Genomic DNA, 17,290 nt, shown 5'->3' on the forward strand with positions numbered 1-17,290 from the left:
CATAATACATTTTTTTTATTACTTTCTGCAAAAGAATTCTTAAGTTTCTACTTAAGAGTATAAGATTATCATGTTGATGTTTTGGTGACCATGATCATGATGTTGTTTTTATTACCATATGTGGCATCGCCATTTTATTTTTGTGGGCAATGCTGGTTTGGGACTCCAGTTGTTAAGGTGCGACTCCTAGTTGCTAGCGGACCCAGAACTTGTAGCTGTGCATCATAACTTCAAAAAGTCATCACCATTGATGTTTTACGATCCAAGATTGCAGATTACTCTAAAGCTCTGGTGTGTTTGTTGTTCTGGTACCGATACACACTTTCACACTTCAGTATCGGGAGCAAAGTGATATCAATGCAAATAACGGACCACATCCCCCAGAAGCATCAGGTTTGGGGTGCAACCATTAAAATGCTGGTATCAAATTTTGTATAACGCTGTTATAGTACCATTTTAAAAATCTGGTAGCTTGGTACTTTAAATACCAATATGCCACCTGACGCCAGTGCTGGCATGTATGTTTTTTAGTGGTACTCCAGTTTGAAACTACAGCAGTTCTTTTTGACTGTGATTTTGGCTTAGGCGTTTTATTTGATTTATTTATTTGTTTTTCCCTCCCCACTTGGTCTTTGAATGTTTTTCTCATCTCCTGATCTGATACTATTCTGTATTCTGCTACTTCTTTGGCAGTACAGTGGACCCCTCAGTGTCTGAGATTCAGGATAAAAGTACAAATCTGTTGTGTGTGGTGTTCAGTGAATGTTTGGTTAGTGGAGTCTTGAGCTTGGTTTTCTTGAAGCTTCAGTTGGTTAGCATGTTGGACTTTGTTCTCTTTAGTAACAACCCCTCCATGTGTTTAGACTCCGATTTTAGGGTCATCCATATACTGCCTTGTTCCATCTCTAGAAGCACAGACACCATTTTAGAAAAGTAGAACTCATTATTTTTTACCACCAAGTGGCACCAGCTGAAATGTAGTTATCATTTTTTGTTTAAAGTATTTCCTGTAGCTGTGAACTAACAAACCATGTCAGTATAAAGCAAAATATCATTGAAGCTTTCTTAGAAGTGTCATTTCATGTAGTTTTTGGATGCATGTAGTCTGCATGTGTGTCATTAACCACTGGTTTGCTTGCTCTGCTACTTTGCATCAGGAGAGACTTTTGACCGCCAGGCCAGCATTCGGCGGTCACTAGTTAACACTGACACTGTCGTCAGACGGCCGAAGAAAGTCAAAAGGAGAAAGACAATTACAGGGGTTCCTGACAACATCCAGAAGGAACTAGGTATGGCTTATCAGTACTGTATTCTGTCTTTTCAATATTGTTACCCTTTTCCTCTTAATGGATTCAATTTTCCATCTCTGAATAAAAAAAATACAGTCTGATAACCTGCATGGTATGGAGTGGAGTCTGAAGGGCTGCGTTTGTTTTGAAGATAACGCTGCATTCCTTACACTGTGAGCTGGGCTGGTTTCTTACTATAGGGTATAACGGAAAATGAAGCATCACATTCACATTCAAAGACCTGGGATCTGATCTGTCCTGCTAGAAGCTACACTCTTTTGTTTTATAGTTCCAGCCGGTGAGCTTGTCATGTTGTTGTTCTTACTTACGTCAGTATTTGTCTGGAATAGGATCTTTGTAAATATCCAGATTTACCAAAGGTTTTGCTCTAAATATAATGAGATTATCATTGTAGTATTATGGCAGTGAAAGGGTAGAAAGTGTGTTCACCAAACGTCTCTATCTGTTGTATCTTGACGGGAACCAGTGTTACATCACGTTACCTCTGGCCGGAGGCTACGTCAAACTTGAAGACTTCAATCACCAATCTCATTGCCTGAGTATGCCAGTTTATTTTGCATAGAATCGCTTGCTTGCACCTTTTTCTGACGGGGAATAACACGCTACCTGAGGGAGCTGGTGCTCCATGAAGAGTTTACAGGTACAGCTTGTTCATTTGCAGTCTCTGCCCCCCAGTTCTGCCTCCATTCTGTTGTGGCAAGTAAAACACAAGATGTCAGGCAGATGATTCTCTCCTGTATTGTGCCTCTACAGCCAAAGACAAAATGAATTAAATCTGTTTGAGTGTGTCGTGGTGAGTTGTGGAATAGTAGGAGTGACTAAATGACTGGAAGTCACAGAAGTGCACCGCTGACTACCTCCGACACACTAAGGTTATGTAAATAAAGTCTGCTACTAAAAATCACTCAAAAAGTTGGGTAATGTCACATGGCCTTTAAACAGGCAGGTACAGAATGTAGCCAAGTAAATGTACCTTTAGCCAGCAGTATTTGGCAGCTTTCATACGAAAAGGTACGAAAAGGAACTTTACAAACCATTAGAAGTGGGCTGCCTTGAGGCAACGGAGAAAGTATTGTCCTGAAAATTGTTAATGGGAGGGGATAACATTAATTAATACGTTCATACGGTCGTGTAGACATGACCTTGAAACTCTTGTCTCCCTTACCTGAAAAATCCAAGGACATAGTTGTCATTAAAGAACAGAAATAAATATTATAGGATAGAGTAAGAGATGAAGAAAGAGCGACGTACAATGTAAAGCAGTCCAATCAAAATACTGCAAAAACCAGCACATATTAGCAATAAAGGCTTCCAGTTGAGCTTTTATTTTTATCTGGTTTATGATAATAATTATTATGTTGCTGTATAAGGTTGACCGAGTGACGGGTTTCAGCAGGCATTGTCAAGTAATTAACGTTTATTAAGGTGCACAGAGCAGGCAGACACCATAGAATGCTAGTCATCACTTAAAACATGTCTTATGGTGCTGGTGTCTCACTATACATCTTCAAAGACATTCTGTGTCTACTTTAACACCATATCATCCATTTCCTTTCAATTTCTGTGTGTTTTTTTCAAACTAATCCTCTGTGTGTGTTTTTATCTAACAAACACTTGGTGATGTGCAGTTGTAAAGGTTTGGGCCTAGCGCTGTGAACAGTCAAATCCTAAAGTCAGAGCTCTCTCCACATGATTTCCAGTAGTAGTCCACTTGCTGCCGTTCTGTCCTGCCTGAATGCAAGCTTAAGACTGGCACATGTGTGGAAATGCTCATCCCCTTGATTTGATTTACTTCTCTTCAGTAAGCATGAGACAATGCACTTCGCCTGGGGAGCAATTCATTTTGCCATTCATTCTTCCCATAATGTGAAATGTAGAGTATGTTTAGTGTTCCGTATTATTGAGTGCATTCATAAATTGAAAATCATTGTGCGTTTTGACACTCTGTCATGGCCAACATTGTTTTTCAGTAATCTGCGCTACAGTAGCTCTTCTGTGAGATTGGATGAGACGGGCCATTCATGACCCTGTAGCTGGTTCACTGGTTGTCCTTTCTTGGACCACACGGGAATACCCTAGAAGACCTGCCGTTTTGGCAATGCTCTGACCCAGTCTTCAGTTTTGCCCATGCTCAAAACTAAAGCACCTGGAGATGTTGCTTTAAACTTATTCAATATTGTATCTGAAAATCACTGGAAAAATCCTGCAATGTGACAGGGCCTTAAGGAACATACCAGGGGATCAGTAATGTAAAGAGCCATCATTTGACAAACACCACAGTTTTGCTTCACTTACTCAACTTGGGGGGTGACTGAAGTTAAAAGTCTGTTCACCTGTATGTCGCTGTTTACTCTTTTGCAGCTGGAGTGGGACAGAATGAGGTGCGAGGTCATTCAGTGTGTCTCCCTGGGCAGTACTCGACTCTTGGCAGGATGGGCAGTGCTTCCGCAGCTTTGAGGAGAACGGAGATGCGGGATTCAAGCTGCCAGACTGAAGATATCAAAATTGTGCCACCTTCTGTCAGAAGAATCCGAGCACAAAAGGGGCAGGGAATTGCTGCGCAGATGGCCCAGCTGTCCACTTCTTCCCAGACTGTATCTTCGGCGTGTGATACTGTAGGTGTCATCTTTAGCTCTCATGTTAATGGAGATGTACGTTTCCATAGCCTGCCGAGGACTGGTGCTAGGGTGTCACTGCAGGCAATTGAGCAGCCTTATAGTGCCATGTACAGATCAGATGGTTTGTCTCCAAGCACTTTGCCACGCCAGATAAGCAAACTTCAAGTAGATGAAAGTGTCGTTCATCTCAGGAACACACCCAAAACTGGCACGTTACCCAGACCCAAGTCCCAGGAAGTGAAGAATAGCCAGAGTGAAGGAGTGACAGGCCCAGCCTGTGTGGTCTCTCCACGTGCAACATACTCAACATCTGTCATACCCAACGCCACACTCCCATCATCTGTTGAGGTAATCACTATCCATACTTCACAAAATACTGGACCCTCATGTACCCTTGCAAACTCCACTACACATGCAGCTACAAGATCCCTTTGCAGTCCTAGCCTAAGTGTCAGCGAGAGCCAGTCATCTTTTACACCTTCAATAATGTCCACCCACAGTAATTCTCCTCATTCCATTGGTGCCAGTAGCAGCACAACTGTGGGTTCACAATGCAGTACCATGGAGAGAAGAAATGGGTGCAGCAGCACCAAGGATGCCAGAACTGATTGTAGCTACTCAGAAAACAGCCTTCAAAGTGAAAACCCCATCCCTGCAGACCAGTGGATATATGACATACCTGAGAACGTCATGGCTCAGAATCCTGCAACAGCAAGCACCTCCACACCCATGAATCGCATTTATAACAGCCTGGACAGGAATTCCAATAAGGCGGACTCCAGCTCATTATATTCTGTTGACATAGATGGATACTACACATCAATGCATCTGGACTCAGGAATTCATACTAGAAGCCAATCTGGATTAAATGGGATCGGGATCACCGCACAAACTATGTATGAAAATAGAGAGCATCATTGTCAGGATAGTGGTTCAAGCCTTTACAGCGACAGGTCTCTGACACGCAGTATCTCCTTGAAAAAGACCAAGAGACCTCCTCTCCCTCCCACCAGAACAGACTCTTTGAGGCGCAGACCAGCCAAGAAGTCGCACTCAAATGACACCATCCTGAACGAAACACTGATTGCTTCTTTGCAGAATTCATTACATCTTGGCTTAAAATGCAAGAACAGTTCTTCCCCATCTCAGAGCCCATGTAGTGACTATGATGACCCTTGGATTTTACGGTCTCGCAGCCAAAGCACGGTCAGTGCCACCAGCAGCGTGTCTGCTACTGGGCCCAATGTCTACTCTATCTGCCCAGTGACCCCTTCTCAGAGTGATACCAGCAGCATACGATCAGAGTATGCAGAAGCCTGGGGGTATTACGTGGACCTCTCTGGAGCCCAGGGTCATCCTGTAGCATCGGTTTCAAACAGAGGTCCTGAACCTGTTGGCTGTGGGAACATCTCAAATTACAATAATCTGCCCAGTGAACCCAGATCAACAGAACCACAGTCATCTGTCAAGCCTAAAATGGCCCCTTCTCCAGAAAAAATTCACAGAGTGACATCACCCTCAAGTGGTTACTCAAGCCAGTCCAATACTCCAACGGCTGGCACACCAGTGCCTGTATTCTTAAGGTCCATGTCACCAGGTGGAAAGCCTAAACCAAAAGTGCCTGAACGAAAGTCATCATTGTTGTCCTCTCTGTCCGTTTCATCCTCGTCAACATCTTTATCATCGAACACCTCTGACACAACAAAAAATCAAGTCAGCCAGGTGAATAATCCACCTCCATTTACTCATTTGCCTAAATCATTTGTGTGTGCAGATGACTCTACTATGGGAAGTTCATCAGTAGCATCTCCTCTTCCACCTGGTCCATCTACTCCTTCCTTACTGACTGCTGAAAACCAGCCGGCTTTTACATTCAAACTTGGTGTAGTTCTGCCAACACCGGACCAACCAGAGCCTGAACCTCCTTCACCCCCTCCTGCATCTCCTAGTTTCCCTCCTCCACCCCCCGAGGTTCTTCTAGATGGCTGTTTTTCAAGTGAAGTAGCTAGCAGCCCCCCACCACCGCCTCCACCACCATTACCTCCTCCACCATTGTCAGCTTCAATTTCTCCTTTCCCAGAGTTGCCTCGTGCTCCTCCGCTTTTGAGCCCAGAAGTGCTGAAAGTGGCAACTAAGCCATCCATCAGTAAGAACAGTCCGCTCAATGCACCTAAATGGCCATCATCCCCTACAGTGGATGTTGGCAAACCTGCCATGCCCCTTATCACCCCCAGGACTCTTCAGATGGTACAACTAAGATCTGTTAGAAAATTGGAAGTATTAGAGAATGAGCCAAAATTTCAGAAAGAAAATGAACACACTGAGCTTCAAAAGCCTTTATCACCAGAGAAGCCTAAAATTTTGGAGCGTCCGTCCTCACTGAAGACATCTTCACGATTTCAGAATAATGTTAGCAAGCCCACGAATGTTGATAATCTTCAGCCCACCCTACCTATTGAGACTAAGGCCTTTAACTTCAGATTTGAGGAATCTGGTAATAAAAGGCATCCAGCACTTTTTCCCAAACCAGGAAACATCTTGGGTTCTCCCTCTGAGAAAGAGCATCAGAGCTGCACAAATGCCAGGATGCTACTGGAGAGTGAGGTTTCTTCAGCAGAAAGTGACACTGGTGCTTTTTCGAAAAAAGCACCCTTGGTTCATACAAAGAGACCCAAACTTTCTCTTATTGTTTTACCAGTAGCAGAAGAAAAGACTGACCCAAATTGCACTGATATCCTGAAGATGGCTGACCCTCTAGATGGTGGTTTTCCTTCCCTTGAAAATGGCAAAGAAGGAATCGGCCTTCTTAATAGCCCAAAGTTTGCAGAAGAGACTGATTCAGAAAGCTCCACTCCCACTTCTAAAATGTATGATTCCCTCGAGACAGTAGAAATTGAGACACCCACGGGAAGCTCTTGGATATTTCAGGACTCTTGGACTGTACCGATGCCTTCAGGTGACAAAAGTAATTCAGATGAAAATGGTGACGACTATGCTGCAAGCTCCACGAGCACCAAAGAAGAGGAAAGTGGTGAGTCATTCGATAGTTTGAGTAGAGAGGAGTTAATAGTACCTTGACATTTTATAGCTACCAATGAATGGTGCAGGATGAAACGAACTCCGACTTATTGTTCATATTAAATTTGGCAACTTCTCTTACTGGAGGTCAATGCAAACAATTAATTTCTCTTTACACAGATAGCACATTCCCAAATGCATTACTTAATTAATTCTATGTATTTATGTACTTTCTTGGCTGATGTCTTTATTGAAGGCATTACAGTGTGGTTAGTTTTTCCAGTTGGAGCACAGGTGGATGAAGTGACTTGCTTCTGGTCCTAGTGTTAGCAGTGGAATTTTGAAATCCAGCGCCTTAACTACTGTGCCACACTGCCTGCCAGATTTCACTTTTGGCAAGGTGCAGTACAGTAGAAGACTTTTATTACCTATTTACAGAACCAGAATTACAGGCATTTGACTTCATCAAAAAACAGATGCATTTTAAGTTTTAGTAAACAGAATATTATAAAGTATTGATGAGCTCAAAAATGATAGAATTGGATCATTGTGTATATGTAAACATGAAGGACTAGGCAGTGGAGAGGATAAACCATTAGTACTAGCGGTCATTGTTTTTGATCAGGATTAACAAATAGAACTGGCTATTATAATTTTAATTAGAATTAACCCATAGAAGTGAATGTTACCATTTTGATCTGGATACACCAATAGAATTGGCTGTTATACTTTTTATTAGTATTAACCAATAGAACTGCTGTTGTAATTGTGATCATGACAAGCCAGTAGATGTGGCCATTATAATATTGATCAGTGGAAGTCAAAAGGGCTGACAGTTACACTCTTGATCAGAATAAGCCAATCAAATTGTCCGTTGTTATTTTCATCAGGGTAAACCAATAGAGCTGCTTGTTAAAGTTTTGACCAGCTCTTTCTACATACACAGGTCACACATTTCACTCTTCCTGGAATTTAGCACTCCGACGTCCTTTGGATTGATTTGGGCTCAATTTTGGGGGTGTTGTGACTCAGTGCTGTGCCCAGCAGGTTTGTTACGTAGCTGTCTTCTGTGTTGCAAAGATTTGATACCAAGGTTACTTTTGGGCTCTTGACTTGCTTTCTTAACACAGATGAAGAGGAGGTCGGAGGAGAGTCTGTCCTAATTGATCTCAGAAGTCATATTTTGTCCTGAATGAATGAATGAACGAATGAATGAATGAATGAGGCAGAGGTGTTCATGCCAGGACACTAGTTTTTATACTTCTGACAACTTAAGACTTTGAGAAAATCACTTAACCTCCCTGTGCCTCAACTGGTACATAAAGGTATGTTAGCAAAAGAAAGTAAAGTTAAAGTGACATTGTCTGTCACTTTGGATAAAGATATCGGCTAAATATGCACTAAAAATAATGGAAGTGTCTTTTTCTGTGACCAAGCCTTATAAAATGTCACTTTATATTAATACCCATTACCTGATGAGGTAGGAGGCTTAGCTAGCTGACAGGTGTTGGCCTGCATGCCATTTTACAACCACAGAATGTTGGAGGTACTTTGTCCTCCACTAAGAAAACTAATCTCTTCGCTTTCTTAAGGAAAGTTTTTTTCAGTGGTGCCAGAGAATTTAGGGCAGCTTAGTCTTGTGTTATGATCTAAATGTGCTTTTATAAATGATACTTTAAATAAGGAGTACAGGAGTGCCCAAGATGTGAGAGAGACAACTCTGGTCATTTTGTTTTTTTAAGCTTCCAGTGATTTCAGAGGCACTTTTCTTGCTTTTGGTTTTGCCTTTCAACTACAATAAAAAAAAAAAACCTCTCTCTCTCTCTCTCTCTCTCTCTCTCTCTCTCTGTGTCTCTCTCTCTCTCTCTGTGTCTTTCTCTCTCTCTTTCTTTCTCTCTCTCAGTTGTGGATGTGCGCTGTATTTATGATGTATATTTGTGTGTGTTAATGATTACAAACCGATACACATTGCCTTTAGAAGTCTTTTAGTAATGTTTGAATTTTTTTTTTTTTTACAATGCTTACCTCCACGTCTTCCAGGTGAGGTGTTTGAAACAGAAATAATATCAGCTTCACCAGTTTCAAGTCCTTTAGGAGAAGGATGTGAAGATATATTAACGCCAACACGACCAAGAACAACAGAAGATCTCTTTGCAGCTATACACAGGTACTGTCTTCAACTTTTGACATTTATTATTGCATGTCTTCCCTAAATTCCTTATTATTCAGAGTTCCATTAAATTTCCTTTTATATTAATTTTCGGTGCATTTCCTGTCTATCCCACTATCACTGTATCTGATTACCTGGTGATGATACATTTCCCCAGTATTTAAATAACATTTCCATTATGAAGAAATCCATCCATGAGCCCCATTTCTACCAAAGCCGATTTTAATTACAGGCAGGTCTCGGGTAACTACGGTCTCGTCTTAAGGACATGGGCAGCGACCTCTTTTGGGATATCTAGCAGTTTGTAACTGAGGTGGACCAGAGCAAGTGAGGAGCCAGATGAGACTTTGTATGCAAAAGTGTGCAGAAGCTTATTCAGAAGATAGAAATGATAGTGTCACAGTACATAAATAATAGTTTAAACCCCAAACAAAATACAATCCACAGTGTATTCCCTTTACTTTGCTGGGCACCAAAACAAATCTTTGCCGTACAGCCTCTGGACCCGCCACCTCCCTAATTACCTGCAGATCCTTCCTGTGCAGTCCACTGGTATCCACAGATCACCCGGCAGGGCGAGATTACCCCACCTCCCTCTGCTCTGCCGTCTCCATACTAATGCTGCAATGCTCCAGATTTGTCTAAACATGGTTCCTTTTCCTTGTACGACTCTCCACCCTTCTCTTCTGCTCTCTGTAAGAAGTAAGTAGGTTGGAAGTTGGCCGCTCCATGAGGACTGACATCAGTCGTCCTGCTCCTCACCAAGCTCTGCCACTCTGACACCCCAGACTGATCTTCGATCGACTTGTCCTTCTCTTTCTTTCAAAATCTCTCTCCTGTCTCCTCTGTGCTAACGCTCTGAAATGAATTCTATGGTCACCCTAGTTGATGGCTGTTTGTTACTGTGCCACCTCACTAAATCTAACAGGCGCACGTGCTCATGAATGAGAGCTTTCAGAAAGAACACCTAAAAACTGCTGAAATCCATTAATAAATTAACCCATGAAGACACCTCACGACAGGACTTACTACAACTGTACATTAAATCACAAAATACAAATGATTTAAAGTACAGAAATATTGCTTCATTGTCATTTTACTAGTAAGTTTGAAACATTTTTTCTGTAAATTATGCTTCTTTTTTCATTAATTAATAGGGAGGAAAACAACTGTGCTTTCTCGTTTACTGTTTTTATTTTACAAAGTTGTGTAAAACTTGAATGATTTACATGTCTGCTTGTTAAGAACAGAGTGATGTTAGAAATGACCAGGTTGCTTATTTTGTTCATCACCCCTCCTAGTCGACTGATTCCTTTTTTTAAATGTGGTGGTTCATGTCTGTTTATCCCATCTTCTTTATCCTTCTGTTAGTTTTTTTTTTTTTTTCCTTTGTCATTTTTATAATAATTAATTTGCCTTTTTGTGGTCATTTGTCATGCAGTTTAGGACAGAGGCTCAACGCCAATGTTTCATGGCAGGCTTGGCTAAGATTGGCAAGTAACTCTGTGAATTGGCTGGTCGTGTGAACCTGTGCAGGCCTAGAAGATGTGTTGCTAATACAGTAGCTTCTCCCACCAGACTGAATTATCCATCCATTCATCCATCCATCCATCCATCTGTTAATAGTTTCTGGGTTTTTAATGAACAGTGAAATAGGCATTACAGTAAAACAATTTTGTTTTGTTATTTTAACGTGAAAAATATGGGGGATCTCAGGTCATTTTTGGCATTTAGTTTTTTCGATATCATTCATAGTACCCATTATTAAAAAAAAAATGCAATCTTAAGACTAAAACAAACACTTTTTATTATAAATGAATGCATACGAGGGTCACTTTGATCGTATCTCCTTGCTTTTCAAATGTGTTAATAATGTGGATGGATATTTCTGTACCCGCCCTGGGTGGTCCGTAGTCACTTTGTGTCACTTGATCAGATGTATAAATTGTTGTAATGTCTCTTCATAACAAAGTGGGATTCTGAATCGCAGCACCACATTAGTTTCTACCAGAAACAGCCAACTCACCCTAACCTTTGTTAATGCAAATTGATTTCAGATTTTATGTTTGATTATTTCCATGTTAATCTTCAAGCTGTTTATTTAAAATGTTGCCAGTTCAATAGTGTAGATAATTTGAAATGGATGGAAGAATAGGTAATTGTAAAAAGCATGCATGGATTAGAAATATGAATCAATTTGACTGAGCCATTTTCAATTATACCGTTGTGCTTGAAAGTTTGTGAACCCTTTAGAATTTTCTATATTTCTCCATAAATATGACCTAAAACATCATCAGATTTTCACTCAAGTCCTAAAAGTAGATAAAGAGAAACCAGTTAAACAAATGAGACAAAAATATTATACTTGGTCATTTATTTATTGAGGAAAATGATCGAATATTACATATTAGTGAGTGGCAAAAGTATGTGAACCTTTGCTTTCAGTATCTGGTGTGACCCCCCAATAACTGCAACTAAATGTTTCATGTAACTTTTGATCATTCCTGCACACCAGCTTGGAGGAATTTTCGCCCATTCCTCCGTACAGAACAGCTTCAACTCTGGGATGATGGTGGGTTTCCTCACATGAGCTGCTCACTTCAGGTCCTTCCACAACATTTCGATTGGATTGAGGTCAGGACTTTGACTTGGCCATTCCAAAACATTCACTTTATTCTTCTTTAACGATTCTTTGGTAGACCGACTTGTGTGCTTAGGGTCGTTGTCTTGCTGTATGACCCACCTTCTCTTGAGATTCACTTCATGGACAGACATCCTGACATTTTCCTTTAGAATTCTCTGATATAATTCAGAATTCATTGTTCCATCAATGAAGGCAAGCCAACCTGGCCGAGATGCAGCACAACAGGCCCAAACCATGATACTGCCTCCACCATGTTTCACAGATGGGAGAAGGTTCTTATGCTGGAATGCAGTGTTTTCCTTTCTCCACACATAACGCTTTTCATTTAAACCAAAAAGTTCTATTTTGGTCTCATCCGTCCACAAAACATTCTTCCGATAGCCTTCTGGTTGTCCACATGATCTTTAGCAAACTGCAGACGAGCAGTAATGTTTTTTTTGGAGAGCAGTGGCTTTCTCCTTGCAACCCTGCCGTGCACACCATTGTTGTTCAGTGTTCTCATGATGGTGGACTCATGAACATGAACATTAGCCAATGTGAGAGAGGCCTTCAGTTGCTTAGAAGTTACCCTGGGGTCCTTTGTGACCTCGCCGACTATTACACGCCTTGTTCTTGGAGTGATCTTTGTTGGTCGACCACTCCTGGGGAGGGTAACAATGGTCTTGAATTTCCTCCATTTGTACACAATCTGTCTGACTGTGGATTGGTGGAGTCCAAACTCTTTAGAGATGGTTTGGTAACCTTTTCCAGCCTGATGAGCATCAACAACTCTTTTTGTGAGGTCCTCAGAAATCTCCTTTGTTTGTGCCATGATACACTTCCACAAACATGTGTTGTGAAGAGCAGACTTTGATAGATCCTGTTCTTGAAATAACACAGGGTGCCCACTCACACCTGATTGGCATCCCATTGACTCGAATTTCACCTTCAAACTAACTGATCATCAGTGAGGTTCACATACTTTTGCCACTCATAAATATGTAATATTCAGTCATTTTCCTCAATAAATAAATGACCAAATATAATATTTTTGTCTCTTTTGTTTAACTGGTTTCTCTTTATCTACTTTTAGGACTTGAGTGAAAATCTGATGATGTTTTAGGATCCTAGGGCGCCACCAGGCACAATGCAGGACACACATTGCAGAGGAGTCTCCAGGCCATCTTAGACACGGCCTCATATACAGCACCTGTAAAAAGTATCTTCCATCGTGGAAGTTTCAACGTGAAAACAGTCTCTTCAAAAATATCTAAAATACTTGGAGAATATACAACACAATCTGAAGGAGACCCTTCAACATTTTGTTCAAAGTTCCATGCACATTGTTACTTGAAAATATAAATATGCGGGGTGCTTTATCAAAGACCTTTGACCCCTTTGGTGTTTGTAGCTCATTGATAGAGCAGTTAGTGGTCAGACATGAGATGCCTACATGAACCAGTACAGTACTGCTGGCATTCAGTGGCCCTTTTCACGCCCTGTTGTATGCAGAACTTGTGCCACTTGTGCCACCCTTAAAACACAACGTGGCATCCTAATTGCAGTTCTTTGGGAAACCCAATCAGATATTTAAGGCGTTAGGCTCAATTTCTGTTTCCTGTTGGTTAGGAAGTTCTTAAAGTTGGAGTTAAAGTCCTTTAACTACGTTTGTGTTCTAGAACTTCTTTTTGGAGTTGTGCTGCAGATGGAGCCAGTTTTTGTTTTTGTTTTGAAGTAAAGTGAAAATTTGAGACCCACGTGAATGCTATACGAGGTATATATATATATATATATATACCTGTGTGTATGTATAAGACGTATGTTGGTTCACAGTCTGCATTTCTCGTAATATTAAAACTAGGAGAGTGAAACACAATGTGCAGAGTCTGCTGATATCCACCAAGCTAAGCTGACAAAGCTGCAAGTCGAGTAGCCCACCGCGCCTGTACGCGGTCCTCATTAGCTGTGGTGCTGGGCAGGTCTTTACAGCTCATCATTTTAGGTGCTGCTGAATAGCCATTGTGTTGTGATGGGACACTTGACGAGTATTCCAGAATGTTCAAAGCAACCTGCAAGAATTTGTTTGATAACAAACATCATAAACTCTTGGTGAATACCCTAAAAAAGCTTAAAGCACTCCATAGGGTTAGTGGTTGCAAGTGATGCTGTCAGAGGTGGAGTGTTTACTGTGCTTGAAGGGTTACAGCCACACTACTGCTTTTTCCCCACATGGTCCACTATCTCAGCTGAAATTGGAGACTTCTGAAAACTCTGTCTGCCAGCTTGGCATTGTGTGTGGACGGGTGAAAATGTAGAATGTTAAAAATGCAGGCTGTAGTCACTGATTGGTCACCTTTAGTGGAAGAAAAGCACATTGCGACAATGCGGGTATGGAAGAGTCGCTTAGCATGGAGCTGCTTGTGTTGCCTCCCTCTCCATCTGAACTGTGTTTCGTACAGTTTAATGGTGCATACGTGCACAAAAAGCAAATCATTTAACGGTCGCTACAGTTTTGTGATTCGTATCCTGCCTTGAGGCGCTACCATCCCTTGAAGGATTTTCCACCATGCCCAGTGTAGGTTAACGTCTATGACAGGGGTGGCCAACAGAGCCACAGTGGCTGCATTGTAATCTTTTTATTAATTAGTGACTAGTTTGTGCTACTAATTAACTTCCTTTCATTGATTTGCTATTTAAGACTCAAACCCTTTAAATCAGAGCTGAGCAACGTCAGTCCTGGGAGGCCGCAGTGACTTCAGCATTTTGTTCCAACCCAATTACTTCATGAGAAATCATTCACTGCTATGAAGCTCTTATTGACATTTTGCTCCTTCATTTTAGTTCCCTCGCTTGTTAAGATTTTGAACCCTTAATTGCTTATTTTAGTCTTAAACAGCTGTATTCATTGTTTTATTAACGGCTCCTTATTGGCAATAAGATGCAAATAACAAAAGCCACCAGCAGTCCTCCATCTCGCTTGTCTCCATTTCCACCCGTGTGTGTTCATCATTCACTATTTGGTTTAATGAAGAAACATGGAAGGAAACTGAAGAGAAAGTGAAGAACTGAAAATGACGACTCGCCTGTTTTAGGCTTCAAATCATTTGGATGATAACATGGAAAGGAAACAAATGTGATTTAAGATTGATCTCGTTTCACTTCATGGCCTGTTAGTGTTTTAACTCTGCCACGTCAGTTCAGTTATTGGGGAGGATTGGCTTCTAATTGAGCAACTGGGTTGGAATGAAGACCTGCAGCCACCGCGGCCCTCCAGGATCAGAGCTGGCCACCCCTAGCCTGTGTCGGTGTGGAGGGAGATACTTACTTTCATAAAGACTGTGGTTGTTCACAAACTCCGTTAGTTTAATGAAGACACAGTAATGTGGACTCGCCTTAAGTCAGGGTGGCCGTTTCCTGCCCTGAGCACTAGGTGTTGACCAACTTCTCGTCAATAAATGACACATTTTCACAATTCATGTATTTGCTCACAGAGTGCATGTTATAAGCTTTCTGTTTGTGGTTGGCAATATTTACGGTAATAAATGTACTGTAATGCAGAACGCCATCGGGGCATGTGTGTTTATAAAACTTTTTTTTTTTTTCATTTTTCCTTTTCTTCTCTGTCTTATTCTACATTTAGATCCAAAAGGAAGGTGTTGGGTCGTAAAGATTCGGAAGAAGACCGTACTTGGAATCCCTCGTCCTCTCCTCCCGTCACGCCAACAGGTGGAACACCCAGTCCGATTTCCCAGTGCAGGCAGATGGGTTCCATTCAGCGTAACATGCGCAAAACTACCACTAGCAGTGATAACTTCAAAGCTCTCCTCCTGAAAAAAGGTAGCCGCACAGAGACCAGTTTCCGTATGTCTGCCACTGAGATGCTTAAAAACACAGACCCAAGGTTCCAGCGGACAAGGTCGGAGTCTTCGCTTGATGGTCCTGATAGCCCCACCTTTGGAGACTGCAGCTCTCCTGGAAGGAACAAACGCATTCAGGAAGAATGGGCTAAAAGTGAAGGTATTCTGCCTCGGACAGGCTCCTTCACAGGCACAAAGTATGGCCGATCCCGCACCCCACCCTCTGCCGCCAGCAGTAAATACAATTCCCGAAACCGCATTCTCAGCAGCCCTATGACGGTAATCCGGGAAGGTGAGGGAGAACAAGCAGAGACTCAAGACTCGCCTTCCACTTGCTGCTCACAAAATGAGAACAGGACTCGGGTGAGCAAGTTGGATAGCAGGGAGGTAACCTCGCGCCAAAAGGCAGTGACGAAAACCCCTGAGCTGAACTGTCTGACGGGCTCCACAGAGAAATCTGTGCCAGAGTACGCCTCAGAAAGTTGTAATGGCACTTTAGTGAAAGGCGAGAGCAGTTGAGAGATAATCAGAAGCAACAATTTCACTTTCCGGAATTCTCGGATGCTTCATATGAGGATCTGTTGGATTATGGCAGTAGAAGAATCCTGACTGAAATGCTCACAGAGCTAGGAGTCATATTGGTGCTGTCCGCAGCAAAAAAAACAAAGCAATAGTGGAATAAATAGTTAAGAGAGGAAAAATAACCTGAAGGTACCAGTTGTGTTCCCAGTTCCAAGTTTTAGGTTTCCTTTATTTTCTTGGTTGGTTTGTTTGAGAATATTTTGAAATACACTTTACATCCAATCCAGTCTTCTAGTACACTGGAGGAGATGGGTGAGCTGTAGGTTGGAAGCTCGATTTTAATGGTAAGTCAGGGATGGACTGAATGCGTTTCCAAGCATGGAGGGTTAAACTTTGTTTCAGGAGACTTTATACCGACTGGTGGGAGCAGAGGGATCTGAACGTTTAATAGAGATGGAGGATTTGTTAACTTCCAGGTGTGGTTATCGTTAGAGGAGTAGAACTGGGAAAAGCAACACCAGCCTTAAATGGAATAATATGAGTCCAGGAGGAGAGCCGTTGGTTGGTGTGGTTTGTTTTTTTAATATCAATTTTTACTTTTTGAAAGTGTCCTGTGGAGACGACGTTACTCCTTCATTCGCAGAATATTCAAAAAAAGAAAAAGAATCCCACTTTTGTGAAAACCCTTCCATACTGAATCCTAAAGGTTTCCCTGCCAAAGTGAAACACATTGTAGGTTTTGAAAACCTTTATAGCTGTATATTTTAGATTTGCACTACGGAAACGTTTCTTTTACCACTTGAGAGTTTTTGGTAGCGTTAGTGAGTGTGGCGAGGGCTCGAGACGTGCGAAGGAGTCCCAAATACCAAAGACCTGCTTCTGTCTTGATGGGATTTGTCTTCAGAACCCTCCTGTAGTTTTACGAAAGCTGACATGACAAGTGTTTAATAAGCTTTTAGGAATGTTAAAAAATAATAATGGACCTGTTCCTCACTAAATGTTCTAACCAGCTCTTTATTTTCATGTGCAGTTTTTGTATTGTATGTAAATATATAGAAATTGTAAAAGTTCCTTTGTCATCATTCTTTAAATTTGTACATTTTATTTAGAGCCCCCTTGAGGTTGGGGGATTTTTTTTTTGTAGACTATTTATTTTAGTTTAGGTTTTTATG

At 41.6% G+C, this 17,290-nt stretch overlaps 1 protein-coding gene across 5 annotated transcripts in view; it reads left to right on the forward strand.

The window, feature by feature from the left end:
• Positions 1-16,948, forward strand: part of nhsl1b (NHS-like 1b) — a 244,446-nt gene extending 227,498 nt beyond the window's left edge. For 4 of the 5 annotated variants that reach the window (XM_039739040.1, XM_039739041.1, XM_039739045.1 and 1 more), the window contains exons 5-8: positions 1,158-1,289; positions 3,672-6,959; positions 8,987-9,113; positions 15,380-16,948. In XM_039739040.1, the coding sequence (XP_039594974.1) occupies positions 1,158-1,289; positions 3,672-6,959; positions 8,987-9,113; positions 15,380-16,115 (4,283 nt within the window). In that variant the 3' untranslated portion in view covers positions 16,116-16,948. The remainder of the gene's footprint in view (positions 1-1,157; positions 1,290-3,671; positions 6,960-8,986; positions 9,114-15,379) is intronic. The other variant, XM_039739042.1, reaches the window with a different exon arrangement.
• Positions 16,949-17,290: the final 342 nt, after the last annotated feature.

The sequence above is a fragment of the Polypterus senegalus genome, chromosome 16, assembly GCF_016835505.1.
Source record: "Polypterus senegalus isolate Bchr_013 chromosome 16, ASM1683550v1, whole genome shotgun sequence".
NCBI classification, from domain to species: domain Eukaryota; kingdom Metazoa; phylum Chordata; class Cladistia; order Polypteriformes; family Polypteridae; genus Polypterus; species Polypterus senegalus.